General features: G+C 40.6%; 1 protein-coding gene across 9 annotated transcripts in view; it reads right to left on the reverse strand.

The window, feature by feature from the left end:
* Positions 1-20819, reverse strand: part of NFIX (nuclear factor I X) — a 121195-nt gene that overhangs the window by 35095 nt on the left and 65281 nt on the right. For 8 of the 9 annotated variants that reach the window (XM_075206723.1, XM_075206717.1, XM_075206720.1 and 5 more), the window contains exon 3: positions 18594-19125. In XM_075206723.1, coding sequence (XP_075062824.1) covers positions 18594-19125 — 532 coding nt within the window. Of the gene's footprint in view, positions 1-18593; positions 19126-19381; positions 20061-20819 lie in introns of those variants that run through there. The other variant, XM_075206721.1, reaches the window with a different exon arrangement.

The raw sequence follows: 20819 nt of genomic DNA on the forward strand, positions 1-20819 counted from the left end.
TTAAGGAACTTTAAGACTTATTTAATATTTTATTTTAACCCTGGTGCAATAATATTTGCAAATCGTAGTCTTATTCTTGATGGCAGACTTATTATTTTCCCATTACTTACTGATAACAAGAGAGACAAACAGTCCGAGGAAGAACATGAGCTGCATATATTTTTAGGTTAGGCTATCCCTTCTGTTGAAGCCACAGAACACAGGTAAAGCTAGCAGTGTCTAATAACTGCTCATGGTAAGGCCTATATTTCTGTGTTTGTAAACATGGCCAACCCTGCAAAACGACTTCTTTCACCCAGTCATAATTGCGCTGCTCCCGAACGTCACTTTTTTTTTCCTATTGCAGTAACCTGTGCTGATTTAATTAACTGTACCTTTAAAAACGCCCTTGTCATTAAATAATGCATTTGAGCGCAGGTTACTCCAAGAGAAATATATGGGAGAGATTTTGGAGCAAGCTATGCTGGGTTATTTGAAAGCGTCTTCTTGCATGTTGGTCGCAAACAGTTCACAGATGTGTACAAGTAGCTGCAATACCTACAAATGTGGAAAATACTTTGCTTGTCTGCTTTACTTTTTAATTAAGCTAAAAGCTTTGTTTTGACACCACATTTTTGAGTTGGGCAACTCTAAATCTGCCCGCACAACGTGGTTTTGCCAAGGTGCAAAACTTCACGAAGCTGGGATTACTCCTAACCTTAAATGGAGCCCCCAGTGTCCAACATCTAGAGTAAAAACACCCAATTACACTGTATTGGCAAACCCTTAATGACAAAGCCACTCACGCACACCTTAACACATGGTGACATGGTAAAGACTGGCATGACACACACATACTGATAGACTGTACGCCCTCCTGGATCGTCTTTCTGCTAATAAGTGGGTGACAAGTATCAAATTGCTATTTTCAGATAATTAAATAAAGGAGATTCATATGTTGCTTCCCCATGCATCCCCTACTCATCTCGCAGCTGGTGCACGCTCCCTCCCAGTCCCGATCATCATGCTGATTCCTGTGTACTCGCTATACACGTTTTACAAGGTCTACCGTCAGATCTGTGCTCTTCGTCAGTCGAAACCATCGTCTGAAAAGATCGTGGCTCTGTAAACTGTCTGGAGATCTACCTACACTGCTGGTCGTGAGTTTATACACATTGCCCGACACCACTCCATTGTTTATAGAGCTTTTTAGTCCGTTTATAAAATCAAATCAAACGATACGATGTGCGTTGGAACGATAAAACATGATCGTTGGAGCGTACACGCTAATGCGATATCGTACCTATTGGTTATTTATCATGTTATTGGCACTATAATCGGGTGAAAACCCTGTAGACAGTCTTAGGCAAATAGACATTTGCTGGGAGTTGTGATCCGGCAACAGCTGAAGATCAACTTGCTGGCGTTTGCAGGATGTGGGTGCTGTTTTATAATCCCACTTGCTGCTCCAAAATCACATAGTAGAGTAGTGTTATTAGTGAGAAATTTTACCATGGACCAGTCACCTACCCAGAAACTAGAGAAGTGTGCAAGGGACCGCTTTGAAGGGAAAAGTTTCACTTTGGAAACTGATTTAATTGACAGTATACTAATGACTGGGAGTTGCACCAGTTGTAATAGTAGCAGAAATCATCTTGCCAAATAAATTTAAAGTATATCAGTCCGGTGCTCACTGAGGCAGCGGTCGTTTTGTGGACTGAACCAGTATAGCCTGTCAATGTGCTAGGAACTACTGCCTGACTAAACTCACGAGGCCTGATGAGGTACTGGTTCCTAGTGAACTGATTGGCTACTGCTCATGGATATCAGTCCAGACCACAGAATGGCTAGCTCCACCGTGTGTAGGGGACACTATCAATTATATATAACCTTTAATTTAATAACAACTAGAGATGGACCCCAGATCAAACATTGCAGTCAGGGGATGACAGGACAAGATTATTATTATTTATGACAGCAAATGCATTCTGCTTTTATTAGGGCGAACTTAGCTTGAGGCCTCACAATACATAACATTTCCGCATAATTATTTATTATTATTATTTGATTTATATATGCATGATCCTCCATGCTTTCAGGTTGCCCTGCAAATCATTTAGGGAGCAATGATCCCAACGCCGGCACCATTTTTAGAACACAGTGTGAGCAATTTGTGACCAAAAAACGCTTCCTAAAATTAGGAGAAGGAAGTTCACCAGAAATACACACAATTTAAATGTTTTAAAGCATAACTATTTTTTTTATATAGCTAAGATATAATGTTTATTATTAGGAAAATAAACTTTTGTCAAAATGCTCCTCATTTGCAGGATATTATGTTACACTGTCCGATTACTTAAAGATGTATATAGTCATTGATATGCTGAATAGAATAGCTGAAGAACAAAGACCCAGATTCTGCGCTCCGACCACCGATTCACAATAGATTTATTGATAGCACAAATTACAATGCAAACTACAATAACAACAATTGGATTTGATCATAAAAAATGCTAAGATTGTGAGGCCCTTAACTATATCAGCAAAGTCATAAAACCAATGATTCAAGTCAAATATCTCGTCCAGCCAGGGGCCAAAAATACAATTAAAATATGCAAAATTTATTTTGGGTCAGGAATATAAATCCATCACAAATGATGCAAAACATTGTTTAGCTCAACTGCATTTTAATTGTCCACCAGATAAACTATACATACATACTTTCTGCTACAAGAGTAAAATCAGTTTGTGGAGTCACATTGTGTATGCGGAATGCAAGCTTCAGTTCCGTACACAGGTACCAACGTCACTGGCCATTGTTCCACTGCTAGCCTCTACATAAATTATCTCCAGAAAATTATGCTGCACAAATGGAGGAATGTGTTTCCTTTCATCTCAGCCTCCCGTCTAGCTGCTGACTGCTGATACATAACAGTAACATACTGATACTGATAGATATATAGAGCCACTTTGGGATACATTTTCCCTCGGAGGCCGGAGGCTCTACGACACCTGACTGACGCCGAAGAGGATTCTCCAAGGCAGCAGAACAAAAAAAAAAAAGGGAGATTAAAAAAAGGACAACATTCGAACCACCATATTTTCTGCGACAAATCCGTCGTGAAAGAAATTTTTTTTGGTTTGTTTTTAGAAATTGTTGGAATGTTGTCGTGAAAAAACAGATTTTGCCAATTATGCGACAAACTAAACAAAAAATACCCGTAAAAATTATTTTAATATAATCAACATAATTAAAAGATCTTTGCATAAAAGTAGTTTAAGGGTACACTTTGCTTGGATTTTAAAATATATTTAAAATTACCCTTTTAGGTGTAAAAAAAAAGAGAGAAAAATCAGTAGGGAAAAGAGTGAATTTTATCGGCACTTTAAAATTTTACAGTGCTAAATTTGTTTCTTTTATTTTAATTAGTTTGGAGACTACGTCCCCTAGACCTGATTTCTCATACATGTTTGACCTCCCTGCTAATGAAATATAATTTATTATAATGTTCACTGTTCCATAATGTTTCAGAGTTTAACAGGGTTTCAGTTTATATATGTTACATGTATATAAAACCTAAAAACAATCTTGGGGCGACATTAATCCTATTTGTCCGAAACACCGCGTGCAACTGAGAGATGATCAAGATGGCCGTAGTTGGGAACGTATGCAGAACGTATGTACGATTTGCGTCACGGCGCAGTAACTAAATTTGTAATGGCGTTGCGCAAACTTTAAAAACAAGTGATTTGTGTTGCTTCTGTCCCACTTATTTTATGATTATGAATCTGTACTGTACTATACGCCTCTATACTTACACTATTAAATATTAATCCTGATAAAAATTTCATATGGTACACACTCAAATACATCTGTCACGTATAGAGACGACGTGCACGCTTATACGAACAAAATCAGTGTAATTGTATGTAATCGTTTTGTGCCCATTCAGAGACAAATGTATACACTTCACTTTCATAGGCAAGGAAAGAGTGAAAGTTATATATACAATTATGATAAATTATATACACTAAGTCCTACATATAGATTATAAATTATACAAACTAGAAATTACACTCACTAACGCAGGCACATCTATAAATTATACATTCTAATTACTTCACTGTTGCAGGAGCCTCTATAAATTATAAATATAAAGAAGTTGAGGCATGTACAATACCAGATTTACACACACACCTATACATTAAATAAACGATTAATTAAATACGTCACAATTTGTCTTTTTGATCTGTAGGCCGGTAGAAGGGTTAAACGGGATAGGAAGGCTGTCTGCGTAATTATAGTGTTGGTGAACTGACAGCCCCACGCTAATTACTGCAGCCCGGAGGATAATTACTCTCCCGGCACTTATAGCCACCGCAGCAATCTCTACATTTACTGTGTCCCCAAACTGCGGCCCTCTGTCATTACCAAATCACCCTTTCCTCTGTCGTACACACCAGCCCTCTGCCCCGTTAGGGAGATAGGCAGCTACTGTACACTACAGAGAGTGCAGGATACACGGGAAGATGTTCTACTATAAAGGAGGTGAAGGATGTCCCCCGATACCTCTTCTGTATTGTATCTATATCCTCTGTGAGTTATAGTGTAAGTTCTGCAGGAAACAACTAAAGTCTCTTTGTGGTTCCTTAGAGTGTAAGCTCCACAGGACAGAACTCTTTTGGCCTATATTGTATCTTTAGGGGACAGTAATCTCGCCTCCATATGGTTCGCACTGTATTGAGCCTTACTTCTCTATGAATGTCATCCCTGAGGGAACCTTTCTTTTTAAGTATTTTGTATATTAGATAAAATGAAATATCTTCTCTCAATGATTCCTCTTCTTTCTATATTACATATAGAGTGCAAGCTTTGCAGAGCAGAAATCCCTACTTCATTCTCTTTTCTTTTTTCTTTGTGTCTTCTATATACGTGTGGAAACCAGGGCAGTTTGTGGCTCTCTAGCTGTTGTGCAGATCCCACAGTGGCCTACTTAACTGCTTGCTGGGATTTGTAGTTCTACACTGGCTGGACAGCCACAGATTGCCCATCAAGGGTGCAAACTGTACAAGACAGGATTCCCTTCTCACTCTATTTTCAATCATTGCCTACAGAATATTAAGTACTGCGTATATTTTCTTTAGATTTTACCCATGTCCTCTATATTAGAGTGTAAGCTCTGCTGTAAAGGCCTCCTCTCAGTCCTTCTTGCCATCCCTTAATTGATCTGTGTGGTATTTGTAATTTAAGTTCTGTGTCACTGTATTCCCAAAGGGTTTCTCACCTCTCTTGTGTTGGATCAATAGGCTCACTAAGTATTAGAATGTAAGCTCTGTAGCCCAGTGGTTGTCGTATTTATGTTGATACTTCATCCACTGTAATTTTTTTCGCCGCAAGTTGCAGAGTCCGGCACAAATCCCATCCCCTTCTCCCTCCCTGACCTGTGGATCCAGCTAGGCGTTAAGCACATGGCCAGCTGCAGTGCAGGGTAGTGAAAGAGTTAATTGTGAAGGGGTAAGAGGCAGAGAGGGTTAGACTCAGCCACCTGCAGAGAAGGAGGGGGGCTACCATCAGCCTGAAGCCATGTTGACACAGATTAGTGCAAGAGTGTCAGGGGTCAACGAGACAATGATTGGGAGGTCATGACAGCAATAACACAGGCACGTGTCAGAGCCAGGGGGGGCACTGACATACACACACACACACACACAGGAGCTGACATTTCCACCATGCACACTATATATAGACCTGCATTCAGATACACAAATGCATCATAGTCAACTTTTCAAAATAGTTTGCAGGAGAATAATGAGCAATGGATTGATTCATAACAGCACAGCCACCCCGTAGTAGATGACCGGTCGGCTGCACATGACTATAATACAGTTCTATGACACTGCACACGCCATTCAGCAATCTGTGTTCTTCAGTCTGCTCATTTTAGGAAATGAGAAGTGTCCACACGTTCTTCAGGGTACACACACAAACACAAACACACACACACACACACACACACACACACACACACACACAAGGGCGCGTTTGAATTATGCGTTTTTAACCAATGTAAAACACATGTCAAAGGAAACAATTGTTCCAAGTTTGCTCATAACCATTTGCAGTGTGTTCTTTTTTCCAGCGCTACTTGTTCCGTTACCGTGTGTTTGGCCGCTTTTCACCGCATTGGAAAAATATACCGCTATCTCTTCAATGCATGTTAACGACCAAAGAAAAGCACAAATATCAAACACGTGTGCGTTCGATATGCGTTTCTATTAGCGTTTTTACTTGCGTTAAAAAAAAAAAACGCATCTCGCATTTCAGTGGATATGTACCTGAACGCTGAACCTGTAGGTATGATCCACGGAAAGCATTATACTGCACTAAAGTCCTAATTCATAGCAAATTGACGGGCTGCATTTTTGTGGAGATTGGCGCTGTACAATTCAAATCCACGGACATCGGCCTGACATGTTGGTGGGCGCACAGACCCCTTAAACAGCCAACGAGGACATTTTTTTTTTTTTTTTAAATCTCTAATAGTGGATCTAAGAAAGATCTTTACATTTGGAATTGAAAACCACCGGGAATACTACTTCAAACTTTTATTTAATTCCGGATATTGATCCAGGAACATTGGTTAGCGTCTTAATTACCAATGCATACACTTTGGATTCATTTATTACTATCTAGCAATTGAATAAATTACTTTTTTATTAAAATAGAACTGTTAGGAAATAAAGCACTTGATGCAAAATAATTATTATAAATAATGTAAGAGTCCCCTAGGAGGCCATCTTAGATAGCATAGAGAGACATATTCTGTGTTGCCACCCACAGATTAAGCACCTCTGGCATGTAGGCTACAATCTGCGATATCACGGCAATTAATCCAATCCACCAGCAGCCTGATGTCTCTGACCTACATGGGTTGGAGCATTGTACATATTAATAAACGTGGTCCTCAGTGACCACTGTCTGGGCAGTTTTGGTGTGAGTGGTGTAACTGGTCCCTGAAAGTGATCTTGAGGCTCTGTCCTAGTGGCCAACATAGTCATCCACGTCTGTGGCCCTATTGGACATCAATCACAACGCTCGAGGCGAAGGCCAAATGTCAGGATCAGCCTGTGCATGTCTACCTTATTTGTTACTAAAACAGGGACATTCTAAAGAGAATACACTTTTGGGGACACAACTTCAAATCCCGACACTACCCCTAGAAGCCAGAGACAATTTTCAAGTCTGTAAACATGTAACAATAGTGTAAATCAGGATACATACGTACACAGACCTAGAAACGCAAACAAAGTCCAGAGCTGTCTCTAAGCTCATTGCAGCTACAGAGTACACAGCCAAAAGTGTATACATGTGTTGTAGAATTGTAATTAAAAATGCCACAGACATTAGATCACTGCAAGACTTCACATTTAAAGGGGAAACTTCATCCAACCCTGTAACTCTCTCCAACATTTTTTTGGGGTGGTCTCTTTTGTTAAAACCAGCCTGAGCTTTTTTTCCCCCCTTTGATAATTCGGCTCCTGAATGTATTAAAAGAAAGGACGAATGGGAGCATATAATAACAAAACACTGTTATTATGCCGTTTACCTCAGAGTTTGTATTTACTTAGTACAGGGAAAATATTTATTACATACCCTTGTGTGTTACCCCTCTGTGCAGAATTTCAGCAGCCTCTGTCAAATTGCTGCTGCTGATCGCCTGTCCATAGCCATGTCATGCACAGCCTTCGTCTCTAGGCCCTGCCTCCTGTTGTGTTCAGGTGGTCAATCAGACTGACAGGAAGTGTGGTCAATCAGACTGACAGGAAGTGTGATCAATCAGACTGACAGGAAGTCTTTAGGAGCAGATAATAAAAATGATAACACTCTACTGAGTGTCAACCATCAAAAAAACTAGGCAACATCCAATATTTGTCATATTACATATCCATTTGTAAATATTTCCATTAGACAAATACACATCTAAGAAATGGGCTTGGGGCTAAATGTATGTAGCTGCGAGTTTCCAACAGGTTTGAAAAGTGGAGATGTTTCATATAGTTATTTAGTACATTCTATAAAATCACAGCTAGAATCTGATTGGTTGCTATAGGCAACACCTCCACTTTTCAAACCTGCCAGAAACGTGCAGCTTGATACATTTACCCTTTAGAGTGTCCTTTAATTAGCCCAGTGTCCCGTTCTTAAGCTAAATAATGGCTTAATTCAAGAGCAATATTACCCCTCTCATAGAACTACCTGTCACACCATAGCACGTTTCGGGAAAAAAGCCTACTGCTAGTGTTTGATATTATTTCCGTAAAGGGACGTTTTCTGACACAAAGAAAAACCTAGCTAACAAAGCTGAGGACAACATTGCTACGTATTATTTGCGAATTGTGTGAAGTGCCCTGGCTGGTACGCACATGAAGGGAAATAATGAATTGCAAATACAAACAATACATGAAATGACAACAAAATATTCCATTTTAATTCCCACCTTTCGCATACATTACACTTAGATGTACTCTGTGCGGCCTGAGTCTGTGTTTTAAAGTGCGATTGCCACCTACACACTGTGCAGGCAGCCATCTTGTGGGCTGATCCAGTACGTGCCAGAGTGCAGCCTATCAGCTCACTAGAAGCTAGTGACATCACTACTGCCTGAGGCTAATGCAACTTGTTTTGGGTGGACCGATAGGCGATTTTGGTTTATACTGGGAGGAATGCCCACTGGGATAGTCATATAGCAGATTTCACAACATGACGTCAGCAGAGAATCATCATCATCATATTTATACTACGTGCGGCGCTGCGGAAACCTTGTGGCGCCTAACAAATAAAAGATAATAATAATAATAATCATCGTCATCATTTATTTATATAGCGCCACTAATTCCGCAGCGCTGTACAGAGAACTCATTCACATCAGTCCCTGCCCCATTGGAGCTTACAGTCTAAATTCCCTAATATAGACACACACTCACACACATAGACAGAGAGGTAGAGACTAGGGTCAATTTTTGATAGCAGCCAATTAACCTACCAGTATGTTTTTGGAGTGTGGGAGGAAACCGGAGCACCCGGAGGAAACCCACGCAAACATGGGGAGAACATACAAACTCCACACAGATAAGGCCATGGTTGGAAATTGAACTCATGACCCCAGTGCTGCGAAGCACAAGTGCTAACCACTAGGCCACTGTGCTGTAGGATGTAGTTATAGATATACGCCGCCATTGTCTTTCGTTGTAATTTATCAGCTGGTGTTTGTGGTACCATGGTCCACTTATGTCTACTTGACCTGGAGCCAAAAGTGGCCAGTTGGGTTTAATTGAATTGTATTGTTAATTGAATCGAGTCCTGCTTTGAGGTGCAGTATTGTTCCGTCCTATTCATTTTTCAGGAGGTGCTTCCAGCATCCTGTGACTGAGAGCCGGTGGTCCCTGTCTAACCATAACCATTGGTCAATATAGAAGAAGGATAGGTCTAGTGAGGCCCAAATAGGCTCTCTACACACTGCCACTACCTCCACAGCATGTGTTCAAGTTTTGTTAATGTGAGCCTAGATGTCACTGATATTTGAGCTAATGTTGTTTTGCAAGTAAACAGATGCTGATTCTATTAAAAGTTTTAAACATGGAGAAATAAAATAAAAAATGTCTCCCCATAGTGGATTTAAGAACAGAACTAAAAGGTGTAAAAGTAACAAAACACACCATTTACATGTAAGGTAGCAATGAGACAGTGTAACTTGCAACAAAGTAGACGTATCAAGTATCCATATAAACGTTACAGATCGTAGAATAAATGTAGCAATATACCTATGAGGTTGCGCTAACTGCGTAAAAAATAACAAGGGCAAAAACAGGGCTTAATGCAGTTTTTTTACTGTTTTCGCTGGAATAGCCAAATAAAAATAAAATATACTTAAACCAGAAATAAAATATGTACAAGTAAGTACAATTTGTCCTAAGAAAAACAAATCTACATTGCACTTGGGTAGAGCATTCGGTAAAAGAAAAAAACCTTATTCCCAGTGAAAGTGACTTATAGAGAAAAAGTGAAATTTGGTCACATGGGCTGACACACATGTGGTCCTGAAGGGGCGAGGGGCTTACAATAAAATAAAGATAACTGCTGCAAAGCAGAAAGTGAATCACAGTTGTCAGATTAAATGAATCAATCAATTATTTTCTACCGCCAGTGTTTCCATGTATGATTGAGCCTATAGCACTGGTGCACAGAGGGCCAGTAGACCCAGATACGACGATCAGATGCTGCTTGGACTGCAAACATATCCGGTCATCCGATGACCGAGGTCTGCCAATCACCTGGGTCCCATGTGATCTGATCGCTCGCTCTCAGTGCCGCGCAACTAGATCTGTGGCATTTGATCATCCGCGTGTTCGGCTGCTGTAGTCTTCTTCCTGTAATGCCAGAGGCATTAGGGAGGGGCCATCAAGAAAGAGAACTGATCCATACATTGTCCAGTCCCATACATGGCATTTTCCAGATTTAGTTGATAGCACAGGGTGGATGACTAAAGGGTCAGACTACACCATTCATACTGTAAAAAAAAAAATGTCAATGTAAAAAAAAAATGATTTTCATTAATAAAAAATACATAACAAATGTTTACTTACCTTATTTTCAGCCAGCGGTGTCTCCGGTGCGTTGCCGGCTGTCAGGGGGACTAATGGACTAGAAATGACGTCATTTTAGTACCCAGAGGTCCCCCTGACAGCCGGCAACGCACCGGAGACACCGCTGGCTGAAAATAAGGTAAGTAAACATTTGTTATGTATTTTTTATTAATTAAAATCATTTTTTTACACTTTTTTTTTTTGTAAAACCCGGGTCGGGCAGGTGCAGTATGAACCTGCCCGACCCGGGAATCTTCTTATCTATACTGCCCTGTGCCCCGGCAATATCCCGGGTTAACAACCCAGGATATTGCCGGGGTGGCAGTATGAAAGTGGTATAAATGGCAGCACGGAACGGGAAAATGAGACGGAATAGGTGGGTGCACAGGAGAGAAAGAGAATGTGGAGAGGAGCAATAATCACATTCAGAATGAGGTGAGAAAGAAAGTAACTAACACAACAGATGTTGGCTGTTCCGTAGTAAAAGAGACTGGAAGCAGAGAGAAAGAATGGCCGAGGAATAGAAAGCGTGAGTGGAGCAGAGCAGGAAGGGTTAATTTGTGAATAAACACAAGTAGCGCACAATGCTCCACTGTGTAAGAGCAGCTCTGCCCTCCTCTATATACCTCTGTACACCTCCGAATACCTCCCCTCTGCCAGAGCAAACATACACAGGGTAAACTAACCAGAGGACAAAGCAGAGACAAATGTCACTTACAGGTGCAAGATACTGTCCTGAACTGAACTCCTGACTGACTGGTACACAGTAACCCAGCTCCTCATCGTTTTATGCCTGTAGCACCTTGTTACAGTAACCCAGCTCCTCATCGTTTTATGCCTGTAGCACCTTGTTACAGTAACCCAGCTCCTCATCGTTTTATGCCTGTAGCACCTTGTTACAGTAGCCCAGCTCCTCAGCATATAATTACCCCTGTAACATCTTAGTACAGTAACCCAGCTCCTGAGTGTCTTATTACCCCTGTAACATCTTATTACAGTAACCCAGCTCCTGAGTGTCTTATTACCCCTGTAACATCTTTTTACAGTAACCCAGCTCCTGAGTGTCTTATTACCTCTGTAACATCTTATTACAGTAACCCAGCTCCTGAGTGTCTTATTACCTCTGTAACATCTTATTACAGTAACCCAGCTCCTGAGTGTCTTATTAACCCTGTAACATCTTATTACAGTAACCCAGCTCCTGAGTGTCTTATTACCCCTGTAGTATCTTATTACAGTAACCCAGCTCCTGAGTGTCTTATTACCCCTGTAACATCTTATTACAGTAACCCAGCTCCTGAGTGTCTTATTACCTCTGTAACATCTTATTACAGTAACCCAGCTCCTGAGTGTCTTATTACCCCTGTAACATCTTATTACAGTAACCCAGCTCCTGAGTGTCTTATTACCCCTGTAACATCTTATTACAGTAACCCAGCTCCTGAGTGTCTTATTACCCCTGTAACATCTTATTACAGTAACCCAGCTCCTGAGTGTCTTATTACCCCTGTAACATCTTATTACAGTAACCCAGCTCCTGAGTGTCTTATTACCCCTGTAACATCTTATTACAGTAACCCAGCTCCTGAGTGTCTTATTACCCCTGTAACATCTTATTACAGTAACCCAGCTCCTGAGTGTCTTATTACCACTGTAACATCTTATTACAGTAACCCAGCTCCTGAGTGTCTTATTACCCCTGTAACATCTTATTACAGTAACCCAGCTCCTGAGTGTCTTATTACCCCTGTAACATCATATTACAGTAACCCAGCTCCTGAGTGTCTTATTACCTCTGTAACATCTTATTACAGTAACCCAGCTCCTGAGTGTCTTATTACCACTGTAACATCTTATTACAGTAACCCAGCTCCTGAGTGTCTTATTACCCCTGTAACATCTTATTACAGTAACCCAGCTCCTGAGTGTCTTATTACCCCTGTAACATCTTATTACAGTAACCCAGCTCCTGAGTGTCTTATTACCCCTGTAACATCTTATTACAGTAACCCAGCTCCTGAGTGTCTTATTAACCCTGTAACATCTTATTACAGTAACCCAGCTCCTGAGTGTCTTATTACCTCTGTAACATCTTATTACAGTATTACTTCTAGACAGGGCTCCAAATTATGTAATATATATATATATAAAATCTCATTTAGATACTTTGAGCCCTTTCTACATCTGTTTTGCATACAACACATTCTCTAATATTTCCAAGTTGATTCAGACATTTCAATGATAAAATAGCAGGACATTCAAATTTAAAGCAATCACTGGATTGGCTTTTGTGGTAACAGCTGACAATGCAGAGTGGGCTTTGGAGACGTGAAATAACATGTATTGTATTGAGTGCTGACAAGACACGTTGTGGACCACCTTCTCTTTTGACTCCTTCAGGGTCTCTCCTTTGCTCTGTCCTGTCCTCCCCCCACCCCCACCTCAGGAAGGAAGGATTGCCAGAGTCCCCATACTCTGTCCCCAACGTCTGTTCAATCACAGATGTCTCCGTGAGAGGAAATTCAGCTGCTCCCCTGTTTATTTGGCAAGAGAAAAGTTGGAATGGAGAGCGAAAAATAGGAGGGAGGAGAGGAGTCACTCCTTCACTGCCAAGGGGTCCCGGCAAAACCAGGGGGACACAATGGCATGGTAGTCAGGGAGCGAGTGTAAATGAAATTAAACTATGACACATGGTGTCTGTCCCTCCTACCACATGGTGACACGGAGGGAGAAAAGAGGGAACTATGGATACGGATAGGGCTCCCATTGTTTTGAAATATAGAAAAATGAAACTATTTTTCCATGTACTGTATGTTGCTCATACGTCCTCGTAGATGTTAGTGCAGTATTCTAGTTACAGTACCTAATACCAGCTAACGCCTTGTCCTTGCATAGTCTATCAATACTCAGAAAACAAGATTGCCTCGAAAAGCTGTAGATATGACCAAAAAAGTCCTACCAAAATTAGGTGGCATAGTAGTGTTGGTACAGGGACCCCAAGCTCCAGGACCGATGCCCAAGGTCATCTTTAAAATGGATTTTTTTGGTAATTTTTTTTTTTATTGTTTTATACCAACTTATTTTATATATGTACAATTTGACATTGATCCTAACACCTGCATAACGGTGTACACTAAATGGAAATGTCCTTCTTCGTGTCATCTATACCGTGTGCCTGTGCAAAGTGGGAGCGACTAGAAATTTGTTGACCCTGGTTTCGGAGCTGGGCTCTTGGGTCATTAACCAACACGTCAATGCTCATATCTGGCAAAGGCGCTGCTACAATAGGCGAACGCCGTACACCTCAATAACTAGACCTGCGAAAAGCAGCAATGAGGTAAAACGAAGTCCTTACAAATCTTGTATCAAATCGCTGCAGTATATAACGTGTTGCGTACATATTGTGGACGTTACTGCATTGAATACGGCAGTAGTTAAACTCTCCCCTCCATTAACGTTACATGTTTCTTGTTTTGGTTGCAGACCAAACTACAACAGTCATGTCAGCAAGCACTAGAGATTGATAAGCCAGGTCTTCTCAACAACTTTTATTGTGTTTGCGGTTAACAGGAAATGAGTCAGTCAGTGACACCTTTGCCGTCTGAATTATACTTCAGCATCTAGCTGAAGAGCAGAGAGCGGCATCAGGAATATAAACCTTTTCCTCATGCTGATTCTTATTTTTGCAAAACCATTGTGTACTGTTAATGATGAATTATATTTCCGTGTCGTTCTGTACACGTATCTAACGTTGTATGGTTATATTTTAATAACCGTACTAGAAATAACTTGTAATTACTCCATACCTGTGCTAGGAGTGTCAAAGGTTACTCCAATACTTTATCAGTGTGCCTGGCTGGGAAAAGTACAACTACCCTACAACGTCCAGGCATGGACTAAGACAAATCACAGACATATTCCACTGACGTGAATATATTGCATTCTCTTATGTGTAGTGGCTCAGCAATGGCCTTATATGTTATGTCATAGACAGTGAGGAGTTAACAGGACAGGTGAGAATGGTGAAACGTTTCAATGTAAAATGTTCACCCATCATTTTCAGCTGCTCAGGGTTAGGTCAGAAATTATTTTCCTATTTAGAGATAACAAGCCCAAATATTACAGAATACAGCTGGTACTAATGTGACAATTTCTCATATACAAGTTACTGGGTGACACCAACACCCCAGCGCACCATAGGGTGACACAGACAGGAGGGAGCTATGTGACATGGAGTCTGTCCCTCCCACCACAGGGTGACACAGACAGGAGGGAGCTATGTGACATGGAGTCTGTCCCTCCCACCACAGGGTGACACAGACAGGAGGGAGCTATGTGACATGGAGTCTGTCCCTTACACCACAGGGTGACACAGACAGGAGGGAGCTATGTGACATGGAGTCTGTCCCTCCCACCACAGGGTGACACAGACAGGAGGGAGCTATGTGACATGGAGTCTGTCCCTCCCACCACAGGGTGACACAGACAGGAGGGAGCTATGTGACATGGGGTCTGTCCCTTACACCACAGGGTGACACAGACAGGAGGGAGCTATGTGACATGGAGTCTGTCCCTCCCACCACAAGGTGACACAGACAGGAGGGAGCTATGTGACATGGAGTCTGTCCCTCCCACCACAGGGTGACACAGACAGGAGGGAGCTATGTGACGTGGAGTCTGTCCCTTACACCACAGGGTGACACAGACAGGAGGGAGCTATGTGACATGGAGTCTGTCCCTCCCACCACAGGGTGACACAGACAGGAGGGAGTTATGTGACATGGAGTCTGTCCCTCCCACCACAGGGTGACACAGACAGGGGGGAGCTATGTGACATGGAGTCTGTCCCTCCCACCACAGGGTGACACAGACAGGAGGGAGCTATGTGACATGGAGTCTGTCCCTCCCACCACAGGGTGACACAGACAGGAGGGAGCTATGTGACATGGAGTCTGTCCCTCCCACCACAGGGTGACACAGACAGGAGGGAGCTATGTGACATGGAGTCTGTCCCTCCCACCACAGGGTGACACAGACAGGAGGGAGGTATGTGACGTGGAGCCTGTCCCTCCCACCACAGGGTGACACAGACAGGAGGGAGCTATGTGACATGGAGCCTGTCCCTCCCACCTCTGGGTGACACAGACAGGAGGGAGCTATGTGATATGGAGTCTGTCCCTCCCACCACAGGGTGACACATGCAGGTTTTAAGACAATCACCACTAGGCAGAGTCAAGGAGCTGAGGATAATCAGTGGTTGTATTTAAAGTTTACCTGTTGCCTACATGCAGTCATTTTGACAACGAATACCCATGAGAATGCACTTTGTAGTTCATGCCTCAGTGATGTCACTGGTTCCTAGAGAATTGGTAGAGTGCATCCACAGGAATATGAGCTCACCCCACAAAATGGCTGCCTCCGCAGTATGAAAGCGACAAATACACTTTCCTATTAAAGACTATACTGTGCATTAAAATGGAGAATGGCTTCTGAATGAAAAGTTATGGAACCAAAGAATGTGCTAGATGGCATTTCAGAAATTACTTGAGGGATGACCAACCCTTTAAGAGCATTCTAATCAGCTTGTAAATGCAATCCACAGGAGTGGTGTGTCAGGATCAGCAGTGCAATGGTGGCCACATTTCTGTACATGCAAACATCAGACAACCTTCAGCAGCAAAAAACTGTGAATGGCGGGACACAAGCGACAGGTCAGAGGTTAGATCCTCCTCCATGTGGATTCTGACCTCCCTCACATTTATAACCAATAAATACATTTTGCTTTTACCACAGGATTTCCAGGTCCTGTGTCCAAATTCGGCACACAATGTGTTATTTACTGGTCTATTGTCACAGTCACTCGGTATAAAGCGTTGTCTTATTTCCGTCTGAAACTGGTATAGCAATAAATCTATCTCTCGATGATTTTTTTTCCTGTTCATTTCCCCTTATAAATGATGCCAAAATTGCTTCGGGATAGAGTTCCACCGTTTCCAACTATATGTGAGTGTAAGCTCTGCAGGCAAATGTACGTTCATCTAAAGGTTTTCTTGTACTATAGTTGTGCCTTCTATATTTGTAATATTACAATGAAAGCTTTGTAGGAAGGAGTCCCTTCAATCTCTTTATTTAATCTGTTTGATTGTGAGCTCTGCAGGCAGGACTTGCTTCCCTGAATAGCTTCTTCCCTCATTACATTGTACCTGTGTGCTTTTATACGTCCACATTCTGTAGCATCTTCTCCCAATGAGTTCTGTACTCTCTTTTTCTATACACTGTTCTGGACATAACATTACCCTGCTTCTTATTTTCTGTATACTGGCTAACCATCTGACATGCCGGTTAAATACAACAGGGAAGTGCCAACAATATTTAGAGGTTTATATATAAATTAAATATCCCCCCAAAAATAAGTTTCTTCAGTTATGTAGTGAATGTGATCTGATCCTCTCCCCTCCAATATATACTTCTGTTCACATCAAGAGAAAATCAGAACTAAAGTTGGAACTAGCTTATTATCTTCTCAAGTAATGGGGTGAACCTATTCAGTACTATACACTACCTATATATATATAAATATAAATATAGGTAGATACAGATGTGCATGTATTTATACATATATACACGCATATCAAGAGACATACATAAATATATATATATATACATATTTATTTGTATATATATATATATATATATATATATATATATATATATATATATATATACATGCACACATATTTAAACGTATATCTGTGAAAAAATAGATTCAAAATCCACTAATTATATTCTAAGCTTAAAGAAAAAAATAATTATTTTAAGAGCTGATGGAAATATTTAACTTAAAGAAAGTGTTAATGTGGAAAGTTCATAATTAATAAACGGAAAATATCAAGACATTGCTAAAAGTAAAAATACCCGGTCACAAGTTGCCTACTTTATATTTATATTTAACATATATTATTTTTGGTGAGCTTTTTTTATTTTTTTTTTATTTTGTCGAATTCTCGAACATTTGTAATCCATTACAGTAATCACATCCAACAATTTTTATATTTGACAGACATAAATATTTTTTTAAAAATATATAATTAGATGATTATGTGGTGCTATTTAACATACTATGACACAGAAAACCACAGATGGTTAAGATATAAAGATATATCACAGAATATTTATTACATGTGATGTTTAATATATATATATATATATATATATATATATATATATATATATATATATATATACATATAGTATTTTTATTTTATTGTTTAAATCCATGTCTAGGAATATTGTTTTTTAGTATATCGATATATTGATATTTTTTTGTTAATTGCATTGAAATAATAGCTATACATAGGTGTGTTAGAGATAAATAAATATACTTTTTAAACCCACTGCAACGTTTTAGCAGAGATATAAACAGTAAACATAATGGTAACTGCATCCTATTCGTAAAAAACATAGTAAGACAGATATTGAGCTGGCAGAGCATTAGCACACATTGTAGTTTCGGTAACAGGCATCTGGATCACTCCTTGTTACACTATCGTAGTGCGATCCAGTGCAATGCAGAATTGGCACTGCCTGATGAAGTTTAGGCCTGAAAAGCCTTTGAGTAGCTATGTAGTGATCGGGCTAGGCCCTTGGGTTATTGGGGCCTATAAATAATGAATGAAATGATGAACGTATAGAGATCTATATGTGTATTTTTGTACCAAAATGTATCTAAAAATTTGTTTGTGTGGAAATTTAGTCTAATAAGCTCCTTATAGTCCTGTTTGTCCCACTGTTATTCAGTTCTCCCTTGCTTCACGCTATAAAGTCTATTTCCATGCCTCATAGTTGGAACACTTTCAGCCTGGCCTCGCCAGATGAAATGATAAAGGTCTTGTAAGTGTGTAAACAAAACAGCTACGGCACGTTGCATTGGATGGACATGTAGCATATTCGCAGCAAAGCACAAAACTTACCAGGCGTGTGGACGAAGAAGGCCAGGTAGAGGTCCAGCTCTTTGATGGACACCCCAATGTGATGAGGCTGCACGCACAGCCCTGGGTTGGAGCACTGGGGTGACTTGTACAGACGTTCCCCATCTGTGCTTTCCAGCGGAATCCCCTTAAACAGGATGACCATCACCAGATCCAACCTCCACACTTTATCTGCCTGGCGAAGGCAGTCAATCCTCCGGATTTTGCCCTTCTGATCTGGGTTGGAGAGGACACAACACGGAGGCTTCTTCCCGGTGATGGTCAGGACAAAGTCCTCTCGGAATTCAGGCCGGATGTCTTTCCTCAGTTTGGCCAAGAGCCGTGACGCCCACTTCTGCTTGATCTCAGGCTTCTCCCCCAATAACTCGTCCTTCACAGCCCTCTCCTCGTCCTTTGACATCCGCTTCTCGTGCTTCTTAAAGTATTTGCGTTTCCTCGCCTGGAGATTGAACCACGTGTATGAGAATGCACGTACATGGGGAAGGAGAGCTTCGATGAAGGGGTGAAATTCATCCTGAAAGAAGTTTGGAAATAAAAATTAAGAGCAGCAAGTCAAGGAACATATTTTAAATAACATAACATAACTGCAGAATAATTTACATATTATTAGCTCATTGTTTTCCTTTGACGCAGATTATTATTATTATATAATCTCAATGCCAGACATTTAAGTCCATTATGTTACTGGTGATGTAGAAAACATGAAGGTAGAAATATAAACAGTTTTATCGATATGGTGTGCATAAGTGTGAAAGATGAGAAATGGTTACCATCTCTTGGTGTCATATCAAACTCCTGTAGAAATTTAAAAACATCCAAATTTGGAGCTCATCAGATTTATGGAGAGAGAGAGAGCTCTGGGGCAGATGGGTAAATAATGAAATGTAATAACGATAGTTGTGAAAGAAAAATGAAGCTAAAGATCGAAGACGCTTAATTTTTTATGTAAAAAGCCTTGGATCCTATTACTAATTGTATAGAATTAAAAGGGGTACAAACACAATGTAAAAAGAAATATAAATGAGGAAAAAAATATATAACTATGGTAATAACAACAACAACAAAGTTATTAACTTCAAAGGCCTAAAACGAGAAGATAAATGAATAGGAAATTCCAGGTGGAAAGACGGCAACAAAGAGAACTAAAAAGTAATCCGGAAAAGGGACGATATATGGAGGGGAGAAATTAAAAAGACAATTTCTGGATATGCCTTGGAATACTAAGGAAAGAGAGAAAAAAAAATAAAGAAGAAAAATGAAAGGAGGGAAAAATAAAGGTTTAACGGAAAACAAGATGATTTTTTTTTCGGAAGGAGGTTTAGAGCAAAAGAGAAAGCTGGGGTTTTTTTTTCCTTTCAGTTTAAACTCTCTCTTTCTCTCTCTCGTTCCCCCTCTCTCCTGCTTTCACTCTCCGTGCTGAATTGGTGGCCAGCATCGATGCCAGGGAAAAGAGAGAGGAAAAAAAAAAGAGAGAGAGAGAGAGACCGATTCGTACAGACCCACCTTTTTGGCAAAGTGAAGTGAAGGAGCTAGCCAATAGCAGAGGAAAAGGGAGGGGAGAGAGAGAAAGAGAAGGAAGGGAGGGAGGGAGGTGTAGAGCTAAAAAGAGAGAGAGCGTGAAAAAAATATTGAAGGCAGAAAAAGGTTTTGCCAAAACAGACAACTTAAAAAAAAATAAAAAAATTAAAAATTATAGCGTACGCAAAAGTTTGACGCTTCCCTTTCTTTCGATCGATGAGATCGAGGTTTGTTTCCACTCCGTTCTGCCTTGTTGTCTCTATCGTTATTTATTTTGGTTTCATTTTTAATTTTGATTCATTTTGCCACGCAGGTTTTGGCACAAGTATTAAAACAGTCGCTCATGGCTGAGGATGGTGTGTGTGCTGCGGAGGGGGGGGGGGGGATTGAGAAGAAGCAGATGCCTGTTTGCTCCCCTCTCATTTATTTATTTTCTCTATAGAATTTTTGCGTCAAATATCCCAAGTTTGGTCATCACCAGATAGCTTGCTACTTCTCTTCCGAAACTTAACCAAATGCCACCCCTATTAATAGTAAAATTAAATATGAAATATCTATCTCCCTCTTCCTCCCTCTCCTCTCCTCCACTCCTGTCTCCATCTCTCGTTCTCTGCGGTTTTGCTGGCACTGCCCAATATATTTCAGCCAAGTCACACATTTTAAAGACGCTGCTTTTCAGAGTAAATTTCT

The sequence above is a fragment of the Mixophyes fleayi genome, chromosome 4 (genome assembly GCF_038048845.1).
Source record: "Mixophyes fleayi isolate aMixFle1 chromosome 4, aMixFle1.hap1, whole genome shotgun sequence".
Classification (NCBI taxonomy): Eukaryota; Metazoa; Chordata; class Amphibia; order Anura; family Limnodynastidae; genus Mixophyes; species Mixophyes fleayi.